General features: G+C 31.1%; 1 protein-coding gene across 4 annotated transcripts in view; it reads left to right on the top strand.

The window, feature by feature from the left end:
* Positions 1-2,508: 2,508 nt before the first annotated feature.
* The window catches only part of LOC118197447 (lewis-type alpha-(1,3)-fucosyltransferase-like), an 81,619-nt gene continuing 63,737 nt past the window's right edge, over positions 2,509-20,390 (top strand). Inside the window, exon 1 of one of the 4 annotated variants that reach the window (XM_035368962.2) lies at positions 2,509-2,638. In XM_035368962.2, coding sequence (XP_035224853.2) covers positions 2,627-2,638 — 12 coding nt within the window. In that variant the 5' untranslated portion in view covers positions 2,509-2,626. Of the gene's footprint in view, positions 2,639-15,692; positions 16,193-20,390 lie in introns of those variants that run through there. The other 3 variants (XM_035368965.2, XM_035368961.2, XM_035368963.2) reach the window with 3 other exon arrangements.

The raw sequence follows: 20,390 nt of genomic DNA, 5'->3' as shown, positions 1-20,390 counted from the left end.
TCAAAAATTCGTTAATATTTTACAAAATATGAAATAGATAATAAAACAAATTCCAAATTTGGGCTTCCAGATGCCTATAATTCGGATGGAAACGTTACGTTATTCAAAACTGGATGGCTCTAGGTACCGTTGTTTTATCACAATGCGAGAAACATACATACATTTATGCAGGTTCTCCATTATTTAATTTCTTTAAATATAATACAAGGCGATAATATTTGATGGCAATAATTTGATAAGTTAATCGGACATTTATAGTGAACCAACGCAAAATGCCAAAACGAAAATAATAGCCCTTCAGAGAAAATTGCCCCTTTGGATTAAAAACACTTTTAGCCATAATATTCTTAATCACGTGCGATTAAAATTAAAATCACAGGAGACCTATATAAAAATTACATAGAACAATATAAAGTTTTTAAGACACGGACAAACGATATGCACTAAAAATATTTGTTAGATATGTAAATTTGAATTCTTTTACCTATGCAGACTATAATTTGTGGCAACAATTGCAATTTATCTATCGTGGAGTAAATTATAAAAGAAAGGAAAATGGAGCTGACGCGAAAGTATTATCTCTATATCATTTTCTGTGATTTTTAAGCTAGATCAGGAAGGAGGCCTTCATCGTTTGCAGTTAGCATATGGAAATGAAGTTCCATTTCGTATCAATGTATTCGAATGGTTTACGGAATTTCGTAGAAGTCGAAATTATCCTCAGGATGAAGAACACATATTAAGATCTTTGCCAGCTAATAGTCCCAGAAAAAGCATCGCATGAACTAAAATTAATGAAACTAAGTTTAACCTAATGGCTCCAAAATTTCAAAAACGCGCAAGATGGCTCTAACCTAAGTCGGCGTAAACAAGCCTAATTTCAAGAGTAACTAAACGCCGCGGAATACTAATCGCGAAAGAATCAGATTTAGCAACGTGGTTTTCAAGCAGGCAGTGCACGCTGTGATTTTACCCTCTAAAAGCTTTCTTTAAATACTTTCTACCTCACCTGAACATCGCGCGAGCTAGAAATTTACATTCCGGCAGGAAAATAGAAAAGAGATCGATAGGAAAGCATATTAAAATAAAATAACTGATTAGAAGCTTAAATGATACTTTACAGAATATCTACCCTGTTCTCCTGATACGTGACTTTTGGCTACTTTGTAATCTAAAACAAAATTTAAATAGCCCTCTTTTCATTCGAAGATGAGCCTAATGAGATTATAAAAGCATATTTTATGTCGTTCCAATAAAGGGATGATTTGAAGCATTTCATCTCTGAAAAATTTGCTTACAGAAGTGCATTAATACTGGAGGTAACTGCTTTGCACATTTCTAAGATTTGGTAAATTTAAATTGTTTCCTTTAACAGCATCTCAGAAATTTCAATGTGACCCTTGTATTACACTAATAGACAGAGTTTTAAAAAGCGACAGAATATGACGATATAAAGATATATATAGAAGAATATAAAGATGACATATATTACACGAATGATTACTTTTTATTTGCTTACTTTTCTCTTTAACAATTTCGATTTAAAATCCATCGCTCCTGGCACAATCTTATTTTTAGTCTCATGTCAGAATGTTATGACAGCTAAATTTTATCCTTATTGTCTTTAGATAAAACTGTGTAAGTTTTTACACACATATTACTATTTTTATTGTCCGTTGCTATGCTACATATAATAAATAAAAGTTCTTCGTGTGAAGAAAATATTGATAGAACGTCACCGAGTTTATTTAATCTGTTTTTAGGTAAAATGCTCGTTTTACAACTAAGTAGTTCGTGAAAGAAATGAAGAAAACAAAAGCTATGCATAAATAGCTTCACTTTAAAGTTTATAGGCTACCTCTTTGTTGAACATTACTGCGCGTCGTAATGAGGAAAACCAATTCATAACAAGTATTTTTATCTACTTGAATCAATGAACATTTTAAAAGCTTAAACAAACTAATAATAGCTCAACTTTCCCGACCTACAGCGAATAATAATTGATTCGGATATTTGAAGTTACGGATATTTAGAGTCTGGTTAACTTAATCTGGAATTTTACGGTACATTTATTTTAAAAGTGATTTTTGTTCGTCCACTTGCAAACTATACAATTTTCCTCGTCTCACTATGTACATGCTTGAAATGCAAAACATGTGTTTTTGTAACATTCTACATGAAACTGCAAGTTATTACATAAGTTCTGTTCGTACCTGCACATATTTGATTGCATAAATAGAAGAAAAATTCTGAAAATTTTGGAAATGTTAACTGATTTGCAATATAGCTTTTCTTGACATATAACATTTATATAGTCTCTTTCATTAATATCTTATCATTTCATTCAGGATTTTAGAAAAAGGTGAATAAATATAGCAGCTGCTTTTCCTAAAATAAATGCAATAGCCACGATGAATTTCCATCGTTTGTTCAGGTTTTATGCCTATTCGTGTCTACGAAATGCAAATTCAAATTATATGCGCTATGAAAGCAGTTGAAGAAATTTTATTAGAATGTGTTTTGCAGGAAACCACGAGGAGCGAGGAATCTTTTTTTTAATTGTCAGCACAAAGACTTAAGAAGAAGCTTCATGTAAAAATATTTCGAAGAAACTGAAACTAGTAAAATGGGCGAAAAGGTAAGTAAAAAAGCTTGAGAAATATGCACAATTTTTTACCTTATGTGCCTGTATAAATGTATTATATTTTGTCCTATAAAAAACTTGCGTTAAATCATTTTAATCTATATTTTTTTAAAAAAAAAGCAGTAAACAATTTAAATCACTCTTTTCTTCTGTCCTTGTTGTGTAGTGGTCGGTACTTCCAGGTAGCAAATGGAAGATCATGTTTTCGATTACTGGCAAAGACAGAGTACATTTTCAAGATTTTAATTTAAAAAAATTCTAATGATTCTATATTAGCGATTCTCAACCGCTTTTGTTTCGTGCTCCCTTTTTCACCATTGCTAGACGATCATTCCTAAACCCGTCCATTCCAAAACACGAAAAATACATATACATTTAAACTTAAATTATTTTTTAATGTGTTTTATGAATTAAACAAGAAAAAGTATAGAAAATGTTGATAAATATCGAAACTTTTATAAAAGTAGTTTTTTATGTTCAAAAAATAAAAATAAATATTTAACAGGTTGAAAAAAGGCTGACAACATTCTTTTCTAGGAAGAAATTCCACCCCTCTGGCTGAGAACCTCTGTTCTAGAGTGGCGCTAGAACTGAAATATGGTGAATGCTAACTTATCTATCATCGTAACTATTTTGATTTAATCCAGTGTTTTTCAAACATTTTTCAAGGGGGGGGGGAATATTTTTATAAATTAGAATGTTCTGCTCACCTACTTACTTTTGTACCCTTCGAAAGCAAACAGTATACGTTATTACCAGTATCACTGTATCTTTAAAATACGGTTAATTAAACTTTCTTTAATTTTATACACAGGCTGTTCGCACATTTTGCTTTGCTATAAGCAATCCTATGCTTAGAAAAAAAAATTTTAAAACGCAAACTATATTTTTGAAAGCATAAATTATCGTATGTTACTCAACAAATTTGTTTTCAGGCAAAATGGTGCTTTTGAGGAAGGAATGGATGGAAGGCTATGCTTACGCTCTTTTCGAAGAAAATTATTTGTGTCTAGTTATTAAAAAAATCTGATGTGTACACATGACTTCCTTGTATTGGAATATTAAATTATACGCATTTTTTCTTGCATTTCATTTAAACTTATTGGATTGAATTAAATCTACTTCGCCGACAGCGCGTAAACCACAATAAATGCATTCTTTAAAATTAACTCTAGTACTTGTTTACGATAGCGACACTCTGGCGCTAGATTCACTTAACAGTATTAATAATTATATAACAGTTAACTTATATAATATTTTATAACGGAAACTAAGTTAACTGTTATATAATCCAATAAATATATTACAGTTAACTGTTATATAATTATTATTTAACAGTTAACAGTTAACTGTTATATAATAATTATATAACAGTAATTATGAGTTATAATATGAACGAAATATATTTATTTCGTTCATGTTATAACTCATAATGCACAAAATTTATATCATTTAAAGAATAGAATTATCTAATCATTGCCACATGTTCTCTTCAAATACTATAATAAAGCTAGAATGATGTATAAAAGAAATTAGCAAACAAAACAAAAAAGAAACAGTTTTTCACAGACGGTTGAGTATTTCTCATTTAATTAATTCAGTTCTCACTTCGCGAGAAGGCAAAAATATATAAGAACTCAAAATATCTATATTAAAAATTACGAAGTAAATCTCAAACGCTTATTTCCTCGAAAAAATTCCAGAACGGATTATCATGATTTAAATAATAAATGAAGGCGTTATCTTTGTTGTTGCGAAGCTAAGTTTCTCTAGATTGATAACAAATCCACTAGTCTCCTGTTTCAAATGTAAACATCAATGGCCGCCATTAAAAAAGGCTTAGCGGCAATTAAACAACTTTAAAATTGCTGATAATTCTAAAAATATCGCACACAGATTTACTAAAGGCATAAAATCCTTAACCGGAAGAAAAAGACAACATAATTCAATCATTTTTAAACCAAAAAAATGTACAATTTACCAACATATAAGAGTAAAGAAACTGAGATCACTTAGCCGGGTAACAGAGTGGATATATATATAAATATATTTATATACGTTTGGTGCGGCCGATTGCAACCAAAATACGAGGAAAAATTCTTCCAAATACAAATAAAAAAAAATCTGATGTGTACACCACATGACTTCCTTGTACGGAATATTAAATTATACGCATTTTTTCTAACATTTCATTTAAATTTTTATTGGATTGAATTAAATCTACTTCGCCGACAGCGCATAAACCACAACAGAATAAATGCATTCTTTAAAATTAACGCTATTTGTTTACCATACCATAGCGACACTCTGGCGCTAGATTCACTTAACAGTATTATATTTCGTACATATTATAATTCAGAATGCACAAAATTTATATCATTTAAAGAATTATCTTAAAAATATTAGGCTTAGCGGCACTTAAACAGCATTAAAATTGTTGATAATTCTAAACATATTGCATATAGATTTACTACAGGCATAAAACCTTAACCGGAAGTTAAGAACAACATAAATCAATCATTTTTAAAGCAAAAAAATTTACATTTTACAAACATATAAGAGTAAAGAAACTGAGATCACTGAGCCGGGTAACAGACTGGATATATATATAAATATATTTATATACGTTTGGTGCTGCCGATTGCAACCAAAATACGAGGTGCACATCTACATGTTACAGCAGTCCTATATACAAAATTTCAACGTTCTGAGGCTACTCGTTTTTGAGTTATGCGAGATACGTACGTACATACATACTTTCGTACAGACGCCACGAAAAATTCTCTTCAGAATTCATTTTAAAGCAGTTTTATAATTCTTTTTGAGGAAAAGAGTCTTTTATTTTGTCCTTACGTACAGATATCACGCAAAAATGTCGTTAAATTGCATTTGATAGCGGTCAAAATGGATATTTTCGTTGAAATTTGCTGCCTGAAACTTTTCGCGGTTACAATACTTCCTTTTTACTTCGTACAAGGATGTAAAAAGATTATTTCGTATGTTTCAAATATAAGATCGATAATGTTAACAAAAATCCGCTAATCCAAAGGACAATTGCAAAATCATTAAAATGCTCGGTGTCAACTGTGAAAAAAGTTATCATTGCTGATTTGAATCTTAAATCTTGAATTTAAAAAAGTCGAAAAAACATAATATGCATTGTCTTTCTCCGAGACATACCGCCAAATGCAGAACGCATTGTAGAATTCTTTGTAAGAAGCATTAATCCGGACAAAAGTGGAAAAATATTGTCACAATAGATGAATCGCGGGGGCACTTAAATGCCTGCAATAAAAAAGAGATCCATTTATTATCATCAAAGAGGAGAGAAAAGAGAATCTTAAAGCATGGTTCAAAGGATCTAAAGAAAGTTTTTCAACGGGATTTACGATTGTTGCTGGTTTTTCATACAACGGCAAATTAAATCCGGACATTTAATTTGCCTTTATGTAAAATTTTAAGCATCCGGACAAAAATAAAAAATGTTGTCACAATATATGAATCCCAGGTGTATTGAAACGACTGCAATAAAAAGATCTCCATTTATTATCATCAATAAGGAGGAAAAAATAAAGCATGGTTCAAAGGATCTAAAGGAAGTTTTTTAAGGCGATTTACCATTTCTTCTGTTATAACGGCAAATTAAAAATAAAGAGAGTGGAGAAAAATGTTAAGATAAAACTCCACATATTATCAGGAGCATATCTTATACTCAGTTTTAAGATATGGAACATTTTCTTTTTACACATAGTAACATTAATCAGTGGAACTGCATCAAAACAAAATAAGCAGACAAATGTTAAAAATACACTCTTAATTTCCTGGGAAAAAAGTGCAACAAGAAATGGATATCAAAGCCATACCCTTTACCCATATCTGTACTAAATCGTATGATGAACCACGCATGGATTTTTGCGCTTTTGGACTTACAAAAAGCGGATTGTCCAAACGTCGACAACCGTCCTTGGACTTTGGAAAGCTGTTAAAGAGGAATGGGATAAGATACCTCTTCTGATACTACAAAAGACTTTATTGATTTGGAAATTACGGTGTAGAAAGATAATGAAGAATAAGGGTTATGAAATAGAACATATAAAACACAATTTTAGGTAAAATGTTTTTGTAAATACAATGAAAATCGTTTGAAAAATGTGCGAACAGCCTCTGCATTGGTATTAAGTAATTAAGTTAATAGAATAGAATATTGTTACGAATTTTGTACATATGTAAATAATATTAGTGAAATTATATGTAAATTTTAGTATCTCTTGTATAATATAACATAAGAGGCTTTAAGTGTGGAAAGAATTGCTGAGAAAACAGGGTTACAGAAACAAAGCTGGCAACAGTTTTGACGACTATTTTCTTGCTAATTTTGGGAAGAAATCGTGATTGGCGAACATTTGGCGACATTTGGGTCTGATGTAAATCTAATTGGCAAAAGTAAAATATTTTATAATAATTTACAAATTGCAAACACTAGTACATTTATTAATTTTATTATTTGCATTCAAACTGAGATGCTTTTTAAAGCAAATATATGATAGTTTCTTTTCAGGCCATTTTATATTATTTAAATACTCCAGTTTTTAAAATTGAAATATTTTTTGAGCTAAGTTTTAATTTCATTTAACATTAAAGATCGCATTTCACCCGATGGCAACAGAGGATATTATTTTTTATCTCAACTGCCAATAGTATGCTTCGCAGATTTGTCCATAAAACGCCTAGAAATGTTTCCAAAATAATCTTCTAATGCTGAAATGTGAACAACACGACGAACTTCGCATGAGAACATAAGAAAATCGATTATCGATATAAATTGGTTATCCGAATTCGTCTTTGTTCTTCTCTCTTGGAATAATGGACAAGCTTTGCTATTTAAGCATCTACATAAATAACAGAGACCGTTTAAAAAGATCATAAATATTTTGCAGTCTCATAAAATGTTTACTTTATAATTCGCTCGCACGCCATTTTGTCTCGCATGTAACAAATGAGGATCTAATTGAAAAAATACAATTCAGTATGAGCAGGTAGTAAATAGCAGATGTACAAAATTTTAGGAAGCATGGTAGAGCATTTTAATCCCGCAATAATGAATTGAAAATTAAATTACAAGAGATGAATATTAATTTCTACGCATAGTAACAATTAAAAAAAATTGAAGTACTTATTCAAACAGTGATATTAAAAGGGAACCACTAATAAGTTTTTAGAATGAGAATAAAATGTTGAAAAAAACTTTTATATGCTTAAACTTTACAAAATATATCAGCTCGCCCCCCCCCAAATATATTAAGTTTGTCAAAGATTTTTTAAACTATTCCCTGGTTAGATATTGAATCTAAGTTTCGTGAATACAGTGTCTGTGGATGACAATATAATACAGCGAAGTGATTTGTTTCAATATTCGATTCTGAGTTTATAAGGTATTTCTCCCGCCTTCTTAGCAGGCCTTCGTGGTGTAGTGGCCAGCACACTCGATGCGTATTTCCGGAGTACCGTGGTTCGAGTCCTGGCGAGAGCATTGCTCATTTTTCACATCTTCTGCTTCGAAATAATCTAATGTCTCTACAGCGGCGCCCGAAGTAAAAAATGGTTGTGAATGATTATTCTCCATCACTAGGATTTGGCTATTGGGTCTCCTAATCCCCACTCGCCCTTTAATAGGGGGAGTATATAAGGTATTTCTCCTGCCTTCTTAGCATGCCTTCGTGGTGTAGTGGTCAGCACACTCGACACGTATTTCGAGAGTCCCCCGGCTGGAATCCCGGCGCTCATTTTTCACGTCTCTCAGCGCCAACAATCATAATGTCTGCACAAGTTTTTAAAATTTAATGCTAAAATAATTTTTCACGCATATCTTTGTTTAACCAGACCAAAACCAGAATCAAAAACCTGAAAAATTTCTTCTTTTAATTCCTCTTTTCTGAAAGTAAAAATAGACTTACCCAATTTTCCTTTTTGTAAGATCTACTGATTTCAACTGAATGAAAACTTATAATGCACGAATAATAAATTTCATACCATACTTCTGAAACCAATACATAAGCACTTCCACCTAGTTTAGTTCATATACATACGAAAGATTATTTTCTTTCTTTAATTTAATGCTATAGACATTTACACGAATATACTTATAGAACACTTTCTTTTATTTAGCAGAAGGATCGATTTACACTGCTAACACAGATTCTGTTGTTTTGTAAAGTATTCTGTTTATGAATACTTTACAAAATATTTCTTGGATTTTCTTGTACACATCCTACCGGAAACGACTAAACATACGCTAAAACATAATTTTCATTTTGTGAAAACATCACACGGATTCTTAATATGACGCCACTACTCTTGACAGAGCCTCTGATCACGACTATATTCTGATTTATTACAGCCTTGATCTCTCCTAACAAGGTACAGGAGATCGAATTATTTTTAACTATAGAAGAGGATACTCACACTGTAACATATTATTTTAAATTTGGATTATAGCCAGATTTGTGAATAAGAATTCAATAAAGAAGTCTATAATATACATAGAAATAATATTAACCTAGGAATTCAAAGCTTGTTTGCTTTTTCCCAGCTCGGAATATTTTTTTCGAACAGTATTATTATTATTATTATTATATTTTTATGAGTCTCAAAGCTTTTTAACATATTCATTCAAACTTAAGCTAAAGAGATACGTCTTTCAAATCGACACGATTTGATTAAATGTTGAACTCTTACAGCCTTTTGAGGATGACATTTAACGATCCGACATAATCGGATATTTAAAAATATTTTCACATATTTTTTAGCTTGACTTTATCTAAGAAAGACAACATTTTCAAAGAAGCATTATTTTAATTAAACACTGGAGCCATACAACGCTACGATCATATATAACATTTAATTTCTTATCACCATTATACTTATTTAGTAAAAGAAAATACATTTTATCTTAAAATGAAAAACATTTTTGTCTTTTAACCAGCCGTAAGCATACTTCTTAAGAAAAACGAATTACGAAGATAATCAGTATGAGTATTTGGAACCACTCGGTGCTGTGTTCCTCATTTTCCTTACACTGATCCAAATAAACACGTGCTTTAAAATTAGCTAAATAAATTCAAATGCAGGTATTTAAACAAGAATGCTTCACTAATTTGAGAGAGCATAGGAAGTTAGCGAATAGTTTATAATTTAGGCAAAATATGTGAAGGACTAAGAAATGATGGATTCGCGGATTAAAGACAAACTTGCTCTATTCTCGTTGCACATGGGCTGCATCCTTTATTTCAGTTTAAGTAAACATTCAAAATAACTTCTATACAGCTAAGCATTTTTCTCAGATTAGTTTATAATGAAAATTATTAGAGCAGCTGTAGACGTATCGGAGAATTATGCAATATCCATGGAAAAACTTCTTCCCAAGCTAAGTACTCAAAGTAAAATATAAAACGGAAGAAGAAAAATCTGAGATTTCGAACAAAATATAAGCATATAAGTATGCAAAACATTAAAAAAAAAAAAAAAAATGATGTGTACATTATATGACTTCCTTGTACGGAATATTAAATTATACGCATTTTTTCTTGCATTTTGTATAAAATTATTGGATTGAATTAAATCTACTTCGCCGAGAGCGCATAAACCACAATAGAATAAATGCATTCTTTAAAATTCACTCTATTTGTTTACCATAGCGACACTGTGGCGCTAGGTTCACTTAACAGTATTATATTTCGTTCATATTATAACTCAGAATGCAAAACGTTTATGTCATTTAAAGAATTATCTAATTGTTGCCACATGTTCTATTCAAATACTATAATAACGCTAGAACGATGTATAAAAGAAATTAAGCAAACAAAACAAAAAAGAAACAGTTTTTCACAGACGATTGAGTATTTCTCATTTAATTAATTCAGTTCTCTCTTCGCGACAAGGCAAAAATACATAAAAACTGAAAATATATATGTTAAAAATTACGAAGTAAATCTTAAACATTTATTTCCTCGAAAAAATTCCAGAAAGGATTAAGCATGATTTAATTCGCAGTAATAAATGAGACGTAATCTTTGTTGTTGCGAAGCTAAGTTTCTCTAACTTGATAACAAATCCACTACGCTGCTGTTTCAAATGTAAACAAGCAATGGCCACCATCAAAAAAAATTATTAGGCTTAGCCGCACTTAAACAACTTTAAAATTGTTGATAATTCTAAAAATATTGCGTACAAATTTAATAAAGGTATAAAAAAACTTAACCAGAAGATAATAACAACATAATTCAATCATTTTTAAAGCAAAAAATGTACAATTTACAAACATATAAGAGTAAAGATACTGAGATCACTGAGCCGGGTAACAGAGTGGATATATATATAAATATATTTATATATGTTTGGCGCGGCCGGTTGCAACCAAAATACGAGGTGCAGATCTACAACGAAAAATTATCTTCAGATTTCATTTTAAAGCAGTTTTATAATTTTTTTGGAGGAAAAGAGTCTTTTATTCTGTCCTTACGTACAGATATCACGCAAAAACATCGTTAAATTGCATTCGAAAGCGGTCAAAATGGATATTTTCGTTGAAATATACTGCCTGAAACTTTTCGCGATTACAATACTTCCTTTTTACTTCGTACAAGGAAGTAAAAAGAAAAAGAATATTTTATCTACTTATATACTGAATGAGATAAATCAGGGAGAAGAAATCTAATCACTTTCATGAACTGTACATGAAAAATAAGGAAGCATTTTTTACATACTTTTTTTTCCGGCTTATAGCACATTTATTTACACTGAAATCTTCCGTTTCGATGAATGTATTTTGCACGTCCTTTACTCTGTCCGTACGTACAGAAGTCACGCAAAAAATCGTCCAGATGGATTCTGGAACGGTCAAAATGGATATATCCGTTGAAATATGATACCCGAAATTTTCCGCTGCAATTCTTCTTTTACTTTGTACAAGGAAGTAACCTTCAATCTTATTTTTGAAGCCTGATTAAAAATTCTACAGTCTACCGAAACATTAATGTACAATCTCCCGTAATTAATCTACCATATTCCTAATATCCTGTAAGAAAAGAGTTTCAGGGAATTCAATCACTTTTGACAATGTACTATAAAAAATCACCAAATTAGGCAGAAAATCCTTATCCCTCATGCATTCATTCTGCTATCTTGTTTTGATTGTTCGGATTTCTTTCCTTGATAATTTTTTGTCTAGAGCAGCGATTCTCAACCGATTATATGCGTACAACTGGTGGTACGCAAGAGGAAAGAAGGTGGTAGGCAAAGAAACAAAGCATTTTTAAACTATTAAATTCAAAAATTAAATACTCCAACATTCTGTTTAAGATTTTTCTTTAACACTCGTAAATTTATGCGATGTGAGCTTTGTTCAAGGTTAATAGCCGCTCATAGTCTTTAGCAAAGTAATCCGTCTTTATTGTCACAATTATAGCCATAGACAAAATTTCTCATGAATGACTGTTTTTAAGAGGAGTATGATAGGAATAGGCATTGCATTTTAATATGAAATAAAAATAAGTTCCTAGAAAAAGATAATAGTATCTCATTAATTCTTTTAGAATTGATCGATTTATTTAGCACGTCTACATTTTTGTCTCCACCATTTCAGGGCTGATATTGCTCTATTTTCAGTTAGAATCAATTTTTACGTCGATTTGCAAGTATTTAGTCTGTCGCTTTGTATTCCTTACTTTTCTATGCAATTTGAGAATCGTTTGTTTTTGAAGAACTCGTAATGTATTATGCGTTTAAATATTTGTGAAATATAATAAAACAAACTTAAATTTTCAAAATGGAAAAATATCTAAGTTTGACTAGGTGATGGATCCAAGACAATATATTAGCACTAAAAATACTGAAAAGAAAAGAAAAATTTTTCATAGAAAATGTAATGATAGTTATTTATCATTTGCATTTATTTGGAATGGAGATGAAATAGACCCTATTTTACGAATTTGCTATTTGCGGTAAATTGTTTTTCAATCAAAGTATGAAAGCATCGTTTCTTAGAGACATTTTGAATTTAGGAATGCCAAGTTAAAGGATAAGTCTAAAAAATATTTTAAGAGAAAATTATCGGAGTTCAAAAATAGTAAACAAGTAATAAAATGTTTTGTTCAAGTGAAAAAGCTTTAGAAGCTAGTTATCCAGTAAGCCTAAGATTTGCCAACACTGGGCAGGCTCACACTATTGGAGAAAACCTTACATTGCCAGCAGCTAAAGCTATCGTTTTAAAATTATTCAATAAGAAATCGGTTAATGAACTTAATAATATCCCGTTATCGAATAATACAATAAGTCGACGAATTCGTGAAATGGAAAATTCCATAAAAGAGATGTGTATTCAAAAAATAAAACATAGTGAATATTTCGCACTGCATTTGAATGAAAGTACTGATTTAACAAACTTTGCTCAACTGTTAGTTTACGTTGTAGGACATTAGGATTTTTTGGAAGCAGGCAATGTGAAAAATGAACAAACGCCTTCGACGCGAATCGAACCACGGACCTCTGGAACACCGGCCCAGCGTGCAGAACCACTACACCACGAAGGCACGCTAAGAGGGCGGGAGAAATACCTTATAACAAATGTTTCAAAGAAGATAAACGAATTGCCAAAGAGTGTTCATTTTATAAATCTCCTTCAAGATAGAGCAACTGCAAATGAAATTTTCAAAGTAATTGACAAGTGGATCAATCTTTACATTATGGTAAATTGGCGATTTTTTGTCGAAAATTTGCTACCATCCTGCTACAGCAACCTGCTAGTTTTGTTTTGCATGCCATTTTGTTTTCACGAAGTAAAGGCTTTTTTTTTTTCTTTTTTACTCAACATTTTTTCCAACAATCTGCTAGCCGAATTACGCTTATACTAGAACTTTTATGGAACAAAAATGCTTAATCATGACGAAGATTAGGTGCGAAATTGGGAGAAAGTGCAGAATCGCAAACTGTTGCCGCATTTTTAAGAATTGCACATACGCAGTATCCATGTATACGTCGACCTATTTTCACTTAAAAAACATCCCAGAATTGCACAAAAATGGCATTGCGAACACTCTTGACCTTATCTATGTACACATCGACTTATTTTCGCTTAAAAAGTCAAAGAAAATTGACAAAAATCCTTCTTACTCTTGTAAAAATCGTCATACAAATAAGTGGGCGATTCTGCACTTTAGCAGCGAAATTGTTTCTAAGTGCTTATTAGCTAAAATCACGATCGAAATTTTCCAGAAAATGTCACATTACATGTCTCATGATCTCTCATTTCTCTGAGACAAAATAATCTCTGATTCGAACTGTGCACTTCTCAGATTATTGCTAAAGTCCTATCTAGTAACCTTTATCGCTTTACCAAAATGTCGCCAAACTACCTGTAACCATATTCTAAAGATTAGCAGACAAGTGTACATCTGAGAATAATATTCCTTGGAATAAGTGCATTGCTATATGCAGTGACAATATTTTATGCCAAGAGATGGGCTGTAAACATGAAACGCTTTTGTTAGATTCCGAAGTAAGGCAAAGTTTTAAATCATCTTTCTAACATCGATCAGAAATTCAAACTTTTCCTCTGTGATTCAAAATTTGAATTCAAAAAATGTTCATTTAGTAAATTATGGTTGGAGCGTTTAACATATTAGCCAATATTTTTAGAAAGTTAAATGGTGTGGTGTGTATTTAATTACGGCAAAGCACACTAGGGCTATCTGCCAAAGGGGAGGGATGCCTTTCGTGGAGGACTTTTTAAGGGAAACTGGCTCGTATACACGTTACACATGGGGAAAACCACGAAAACACCCATGCAGCCAGCCCGTTCGCGGGATTCGAACCTCGGACCGAACTACCAGTGTTCAGCGACTTTACCGCTTGGCCGCTGGTGGGTCCTAGAAAGTTAAATGAATTACATTTAGGATTAAAAGGAATGTTACTTTGCTTACCATTAGAGATAAAATAAATGTAATGATAAAATCCTCGAGCTAATAATCAAAGAACTGGATAATCATACTTTAAGTTTTTTATACCTCTTAGAAAGTTTTCTAACCGAAAATAATTTGAAAATAAAAAAAAAAAAATCATCCAACATTAAAAAATCATTGTTTTTCATTAATAAATAATTCCAACATGCACAATTTTACTCGAGGATTATGAAAACGAAAATTGTATTAGAAATCCATTTTGTTCAAATGTACACAAAATTTTATATCCTGAAAAAAAGAACAGTTGATAGAAATTTCCTGGGATCGAACTCTAACTGAAGATTTCAAAAAGATTCTTTGGGCTGAACCGAAAACAAGAAATTAAAGGCATTTCAAATAAAACTGTTAATTTTTTATTGCCTTTTTCCTCAACCTATTGCGTGAACAAGGATTTTCTTCCATGTTATATTAGAAAAATATATACAGAACAAAATTAAAACTGGATTCTAATTTACGGCTAAATTTAAGTGAAATAAATAAAGACATAAAGACATTGATCTCTCTTAAACAGGCCCAAATTTCACACTAAATTTTAGAATTAAAGTATTATAACGTAAGCTAAATTCTTTATGCTTAATATTGAATGCAAATAGACAATAGGTTGTGCAAATGGCAAAACATGTATATCTTGTTTTACTATTTTTATTGGGAAATTGAATAATAATCATTGTAAAATGTAGTGGTGGTATTAAAGTTTTTCAGTTTTTGTTTAGATGGCACTCGTTAGTCAAAAGGTTGAGAACCGCTGGTCTAGACTATTAAGGAGACTAAATACACCCCGAAATATGACGAAGCTATTTTCCATGGAAAAGTTACCAGAAAACCTGAAACACGTTAATTTCCATACATTAACTGACCAGAATTAACTGCACGCAGAGATATAATACGAAATACTAGCCAATGCTGCATCGTAACTATTGGCCATGCCCTGCCGTGCATACGTTGAAAGAAATCAGCTGTGCGATTTTTGATTCGATATTCAACTTTCAGAGCAGGGCATTCAGAATTTTGGACGGAAAGCATCGCGTTCTCATTTTGAGTTTTCGTCACGTGGTACCAGTTATATCTCGTGACTGCCTGTTGGCTCTCATTCTCGGCCGCGCGTTTTGGCGCCTGACACCGTTTTGTTGCGGTGGATATTTGGTACTTGTTTTCTTTCTTTTGTGGTGAAGTTTTTTTGTACGCTTTTTGATTCGGGGTGACCGTGATCGAACGAATGATGCGAATATTCTCATCTTTAACCGAATCGAACCGTCTAATGCGTAATGAAAAGCTACTAAATACGTTGTTGCCAGTTTGCATGCAATAAACTCATTAATTAAGTAGATGGCGTGATTAATCGAAAGAACTTTTGCTAACTTAACCAAAAAATGTATTTGTGTAAGGAGAACAATACGGATTTGGGAACGTAAAAATTACGCATAGTGCTGTTGTTCACATTTCATGTAAAATATGACGCAAAGAATAAATTTAAATTTTGTGTGGAGAATAATTTTCCACGGCAAATGGATAATGTCACAATGAAATGTGTAAGGTAAGTTTTGCTTATGATTATTAAGGTTAAAAATTTATGTAATTTTTTCTGTTTAAAAATTAGAGATTATGGTTCATAATTTTAAACTAAATTACATCAAATATGGCAATGCTTTTGATCAATACTGTCTAGAAATGTTACATAATATAATTAAAGCATTATCACCAAATACAATCAAGCGTATATTTGGTGAATAGATTTATGTTTTCTGTGTTTTTCTGCTAACCATTTCCATTTAGAAGACGCATTAATTAAAAATTAACTACATTTCGTATTTTACGTAATAACTTGTGTATTTCAATTAATATTTGAGTAGAACCTTCTTTTTAAAATATTTCAAGTTAAAAACTCAAAAATCAGTTCAAATTTAAAATGTTCATATTACTTTCTGTGAATGTTTTTTCGTATGTGCATTCATGATTTCTTTTAAATTTCTTGCTGGTAAAAACTACAGAAATGAACTATGAAAATACAGTTTAAAATAAGATTCTAAAGACTGTATTTTTGTATGTGCATTATGTATGATTTATTAATGAAAAACTGTATGTAAGCTTCATGTTCCCGAAATATTAATCGAAGAATATATATGTATATATTTGTGTGTAAAAGAAAATGTTCCCATCATGACAGTTATATATTACTTCTGTTTGGTAGTCTAGCATAAAAAAAAATAGTGGGCGGATAGGTTTACCATATGTTAAGAAAGATAATCCAGGACATTTCGTGAAAATTAATTTCTGTGTTAAAAACGCTACGTCTTGCAAGTTTTGAAATTTTGCGTTCCTTGGGCTTTCGCAGAGCGGAATCAAAAGGGGAATTTCCACCTCGCTCGGAATTCAGTAAAAAAGGTGTTTGTATTAATGCAATACACTGTTTTATAATTTACTTGTGAATCTCCTGCTATATTAAGTAATTAAATAATTTTTTTTATTAATTTTCTCCGAGCATTATCCTCCCCTGACAAATTTTCTGCGGATGCCGGTATTGTTGCCAGCATGATAATCAAAACGTTTTACGAAAAAATAAAACGAAGCGATAATTTTAATGAGCTTTATTTCCATAAAATATCGAAAGCTAGGTTGCGTATATTTTTCAGTAGGTCTTTTGTGAAGATGTAGAATTGTAGTTGATAATGAGAGTTACTAATGAAATTATCCACGGAGATCTGAAAATTATTTTATTCAAAGATATCTGCATTCAAATGAATGCATTCTTAAAGTTTCGTTGGATTATACTTCTTCTCATTCTTCTATAAATTATTTTTTTAATTAATTTTTCTATCTGGGTTTATAAATCAATTTCAGTTTTAAGAATTATTTAAAGATTAATTAAACTTTTTGAGTAGTAGTTTCCTGCCTTAGAGTAACAACTTATTTGACAGAAAATATGGTACGTAAAATTGTTCAGATTTCTGCATTACACTGTTTTAAAGTTAAAAATCAAATAAATAAATAAATAAAAAAAAAAAAAAAAATCTGAAGGCTTTCAGATTTTACATTACGCCCAAAGGGGCTTTTTTTTTTAAAAAATATTTTGTGTGTTACTTTTATTTATTAAATATAATGTTCTTCGCACTTAAAACATAAAATTCAATTCAACAGCAATATCGCAAAATATTTTTTAAATGAGCATTATTTTTAGAATTTACGATGCACAGTCTCGCGCGCTAGAGATATTTTTTTTTTTTCTTTTCCGTTCATTCATGCCATTCCTCGTTTGAAATCTTGAGTTTATTAATCAAAATTTCTTTAATGTCTGACAAAATATGAAATAGATAATAAAACAAATTTCAAATTAGGGCCCATATTCAGTGGAAAATTCAAAATTTGATGGTTCTAGGTATCGTTGTTTTATCACAATGCGAGAAACATATATTTATGATGATTCTTCATTATTTAATTTCTATAAATATAAAACTGGGATTTAATATTTGGTGGCAACAGTTTGAAAAGTGAAACAACGCTTGTAGTGAATCAACGCAAAATGCGAAAACAAAATTAATAGACCTTCTTGTAACGCCCTTTGGGCTAAAAAATTCTGATGAAGCTTGTTTAAATTACAGTTGAGACTTACCGGAAATGGGAGTATTCAAAGGTTGTGTAAGCAGTAATTCCTCGAATTCTGTGAATTGTACGGTGCATTCATAACCTACGCCGGGGGTCGGCAACCTTTAAATAACGTTGCAAAGTCACTCAGCGTGCCTACCAAATTTGTATAAACATCAGCCACTGAAACGCTTCAGTTTGCTTGTCTGTTTAAATTGTTTCCACGTTAATTATCTTCACTATTTTAACGTATATAAGAACAAATTTAAAAAAAAAAAAATTGTTTTGCAAAACTTAAGTTACAATAATACATGGTTTCGAAAATGTGTTATGAAGTTCAGTATTATTATTTTGAGCATGTTGTTTCGAAAACTGTGACCGCATTGTTGTGAAATGTGTATTGCGAATTTACAGAGTTATTATTTTAAGCATCTGGAAATGAAAAATATACAAAGACTTAAACAAATAAATTTAGTCAATATATCATATAGTTATAGAATGATATAAAATTGAGGAGGACAGATATTTTTTATAAAAACGAAATTTCCATATAACTATCTTCAAATGTTTTGCTTTTCTCCAATTAATGTAGTTTTATTCGTGATTTAGTATTGCTTTCCCAAAAATGTAGCCCCCCAAAACATTTTTGCCCACCAGCGGCCGAACGGTAAAGTCTCTGAACACCAGTAGTTCGACCTGCGCTCGATTTAGTTTTTATTTCGTATTGTAAGAGAATCCTGCAAGAATTATAGATCCCTTAGATAAACGTTCTTTGCCATTCACGGAAACAGGTTTGTACATTTTTTTCCTCTTCTTTTCGATTTCCATTTATCCAAAGGAAATTAGTTTTGATATAAGTTCTACAATTTGCTCTACTTTGAATGTTCTACTTTAAATGCCTATGAATTTGTTCTACTTTGTACTACTACGACTACATGCCTTGGCAAAATGTGTTGAACATTATGTCGTTTAGCCTTTTTAATTTAGATTTTGGTTTATTATTTATTCATTGTTGCTCCAGCTGCATTTAAAGACTTAACAATTGATTTCTACGTCGGCGGATTTTTTTCATTTTACCAACGATTTAACTTTAGAAACAATGCGTACCTTTTTCGGGTATTTCTTCTTTTCATGTGAAAAGAATATATTAAGGATTAATAATTTTGTTTATTTTGTATAGACATTTAATACCATGCATTTTTCAAGGTTTTTGAATTATGGAGTTGGAATATTTCGCTTTGGAAAGCGCAAAACATATCCTTCAAACCACAGCTTCTTTACGTGCGACATTTTGAAAGAAGAATAAATTTTAAAGTAGCTGACGATATTTCTCATTGCAAATAATAAGATGTCGTCAGAAATTTTTATTCCAAAACATTTGCTTTTTAAAATTCTTTATCGAAATCGTTCCAAAAATGTGTAATCATTCTCAGTAACATATACTGCATATTGACAAATAATATTTCAGTATTTTTCGTTTTTATCACTCAGTAGCACCAAGGTATCATTTGATCGCGTTGAAATTTTTATTCTTTTGTTATTAATGTACGAAAACGTTATTCTTAACTGTAAACACTTATTTACATAACACAAGTTTTTTAAATTTTCTATAACATTGGATATACAAAAATTAAGTGCTAGGGCGGTTAAAAGATGTTATGCACCATTTGCGCAAGTACTACTAAAATGCTTTAGGTAATATATCATTAAATTTTCGGTCCACTAAGCTTGTGCAGTAACATCATCCCCTGTTCTTGGTTATTGGAGTGTCTTCGGAATCGGTTGGCTCTTCAACATTTTTATGCAGTAAAAAACTTGTTTAACTCCAAAAGAAATTTTTTTCTTTCACAGTTTTTTTGTTCTCCCAATGCGGGTGTAGGTACACCTGAATAATAAAGCCATTCAGTGAAGTAATGTTTAACATTTTGCAAAACTGGCCGTACGTCATTCCGTTTGTTGTATATACCCGCACTATATGCATCAACTTCTGATTTTGTCCCATAGTAGTCATTAATCATAGTTGGTTTTGGTGGTTGAATATTCTCAATTTCAGGAGACAAATGCATAGTGCTAAGAACAGCTGCAATTTTTTTTTCTCGAGCAATACAATACAACTATCACTGACTTTTCAAATCTAAATTGAGTTGATTTCT

This window comes from Stegodyphus dumicola, chromosome 7, assembly GCF_044657685.1.
Source record: "Stegodyphus dumicola isolate Sdum_Otavi_A_Nest chromosome 7, ASM4465768v1".
Classification (NCBI taxonomy): domain Eukaryota; kingdom Metazoa; phylum Arthropoda; class Arachnida; order Araneae; family Eresidae; genus Stegodyphus; species Stegodyphus dumicola.
This window is presented reverse-complemented; position numbering and strand designations above follow the sequence as displayed.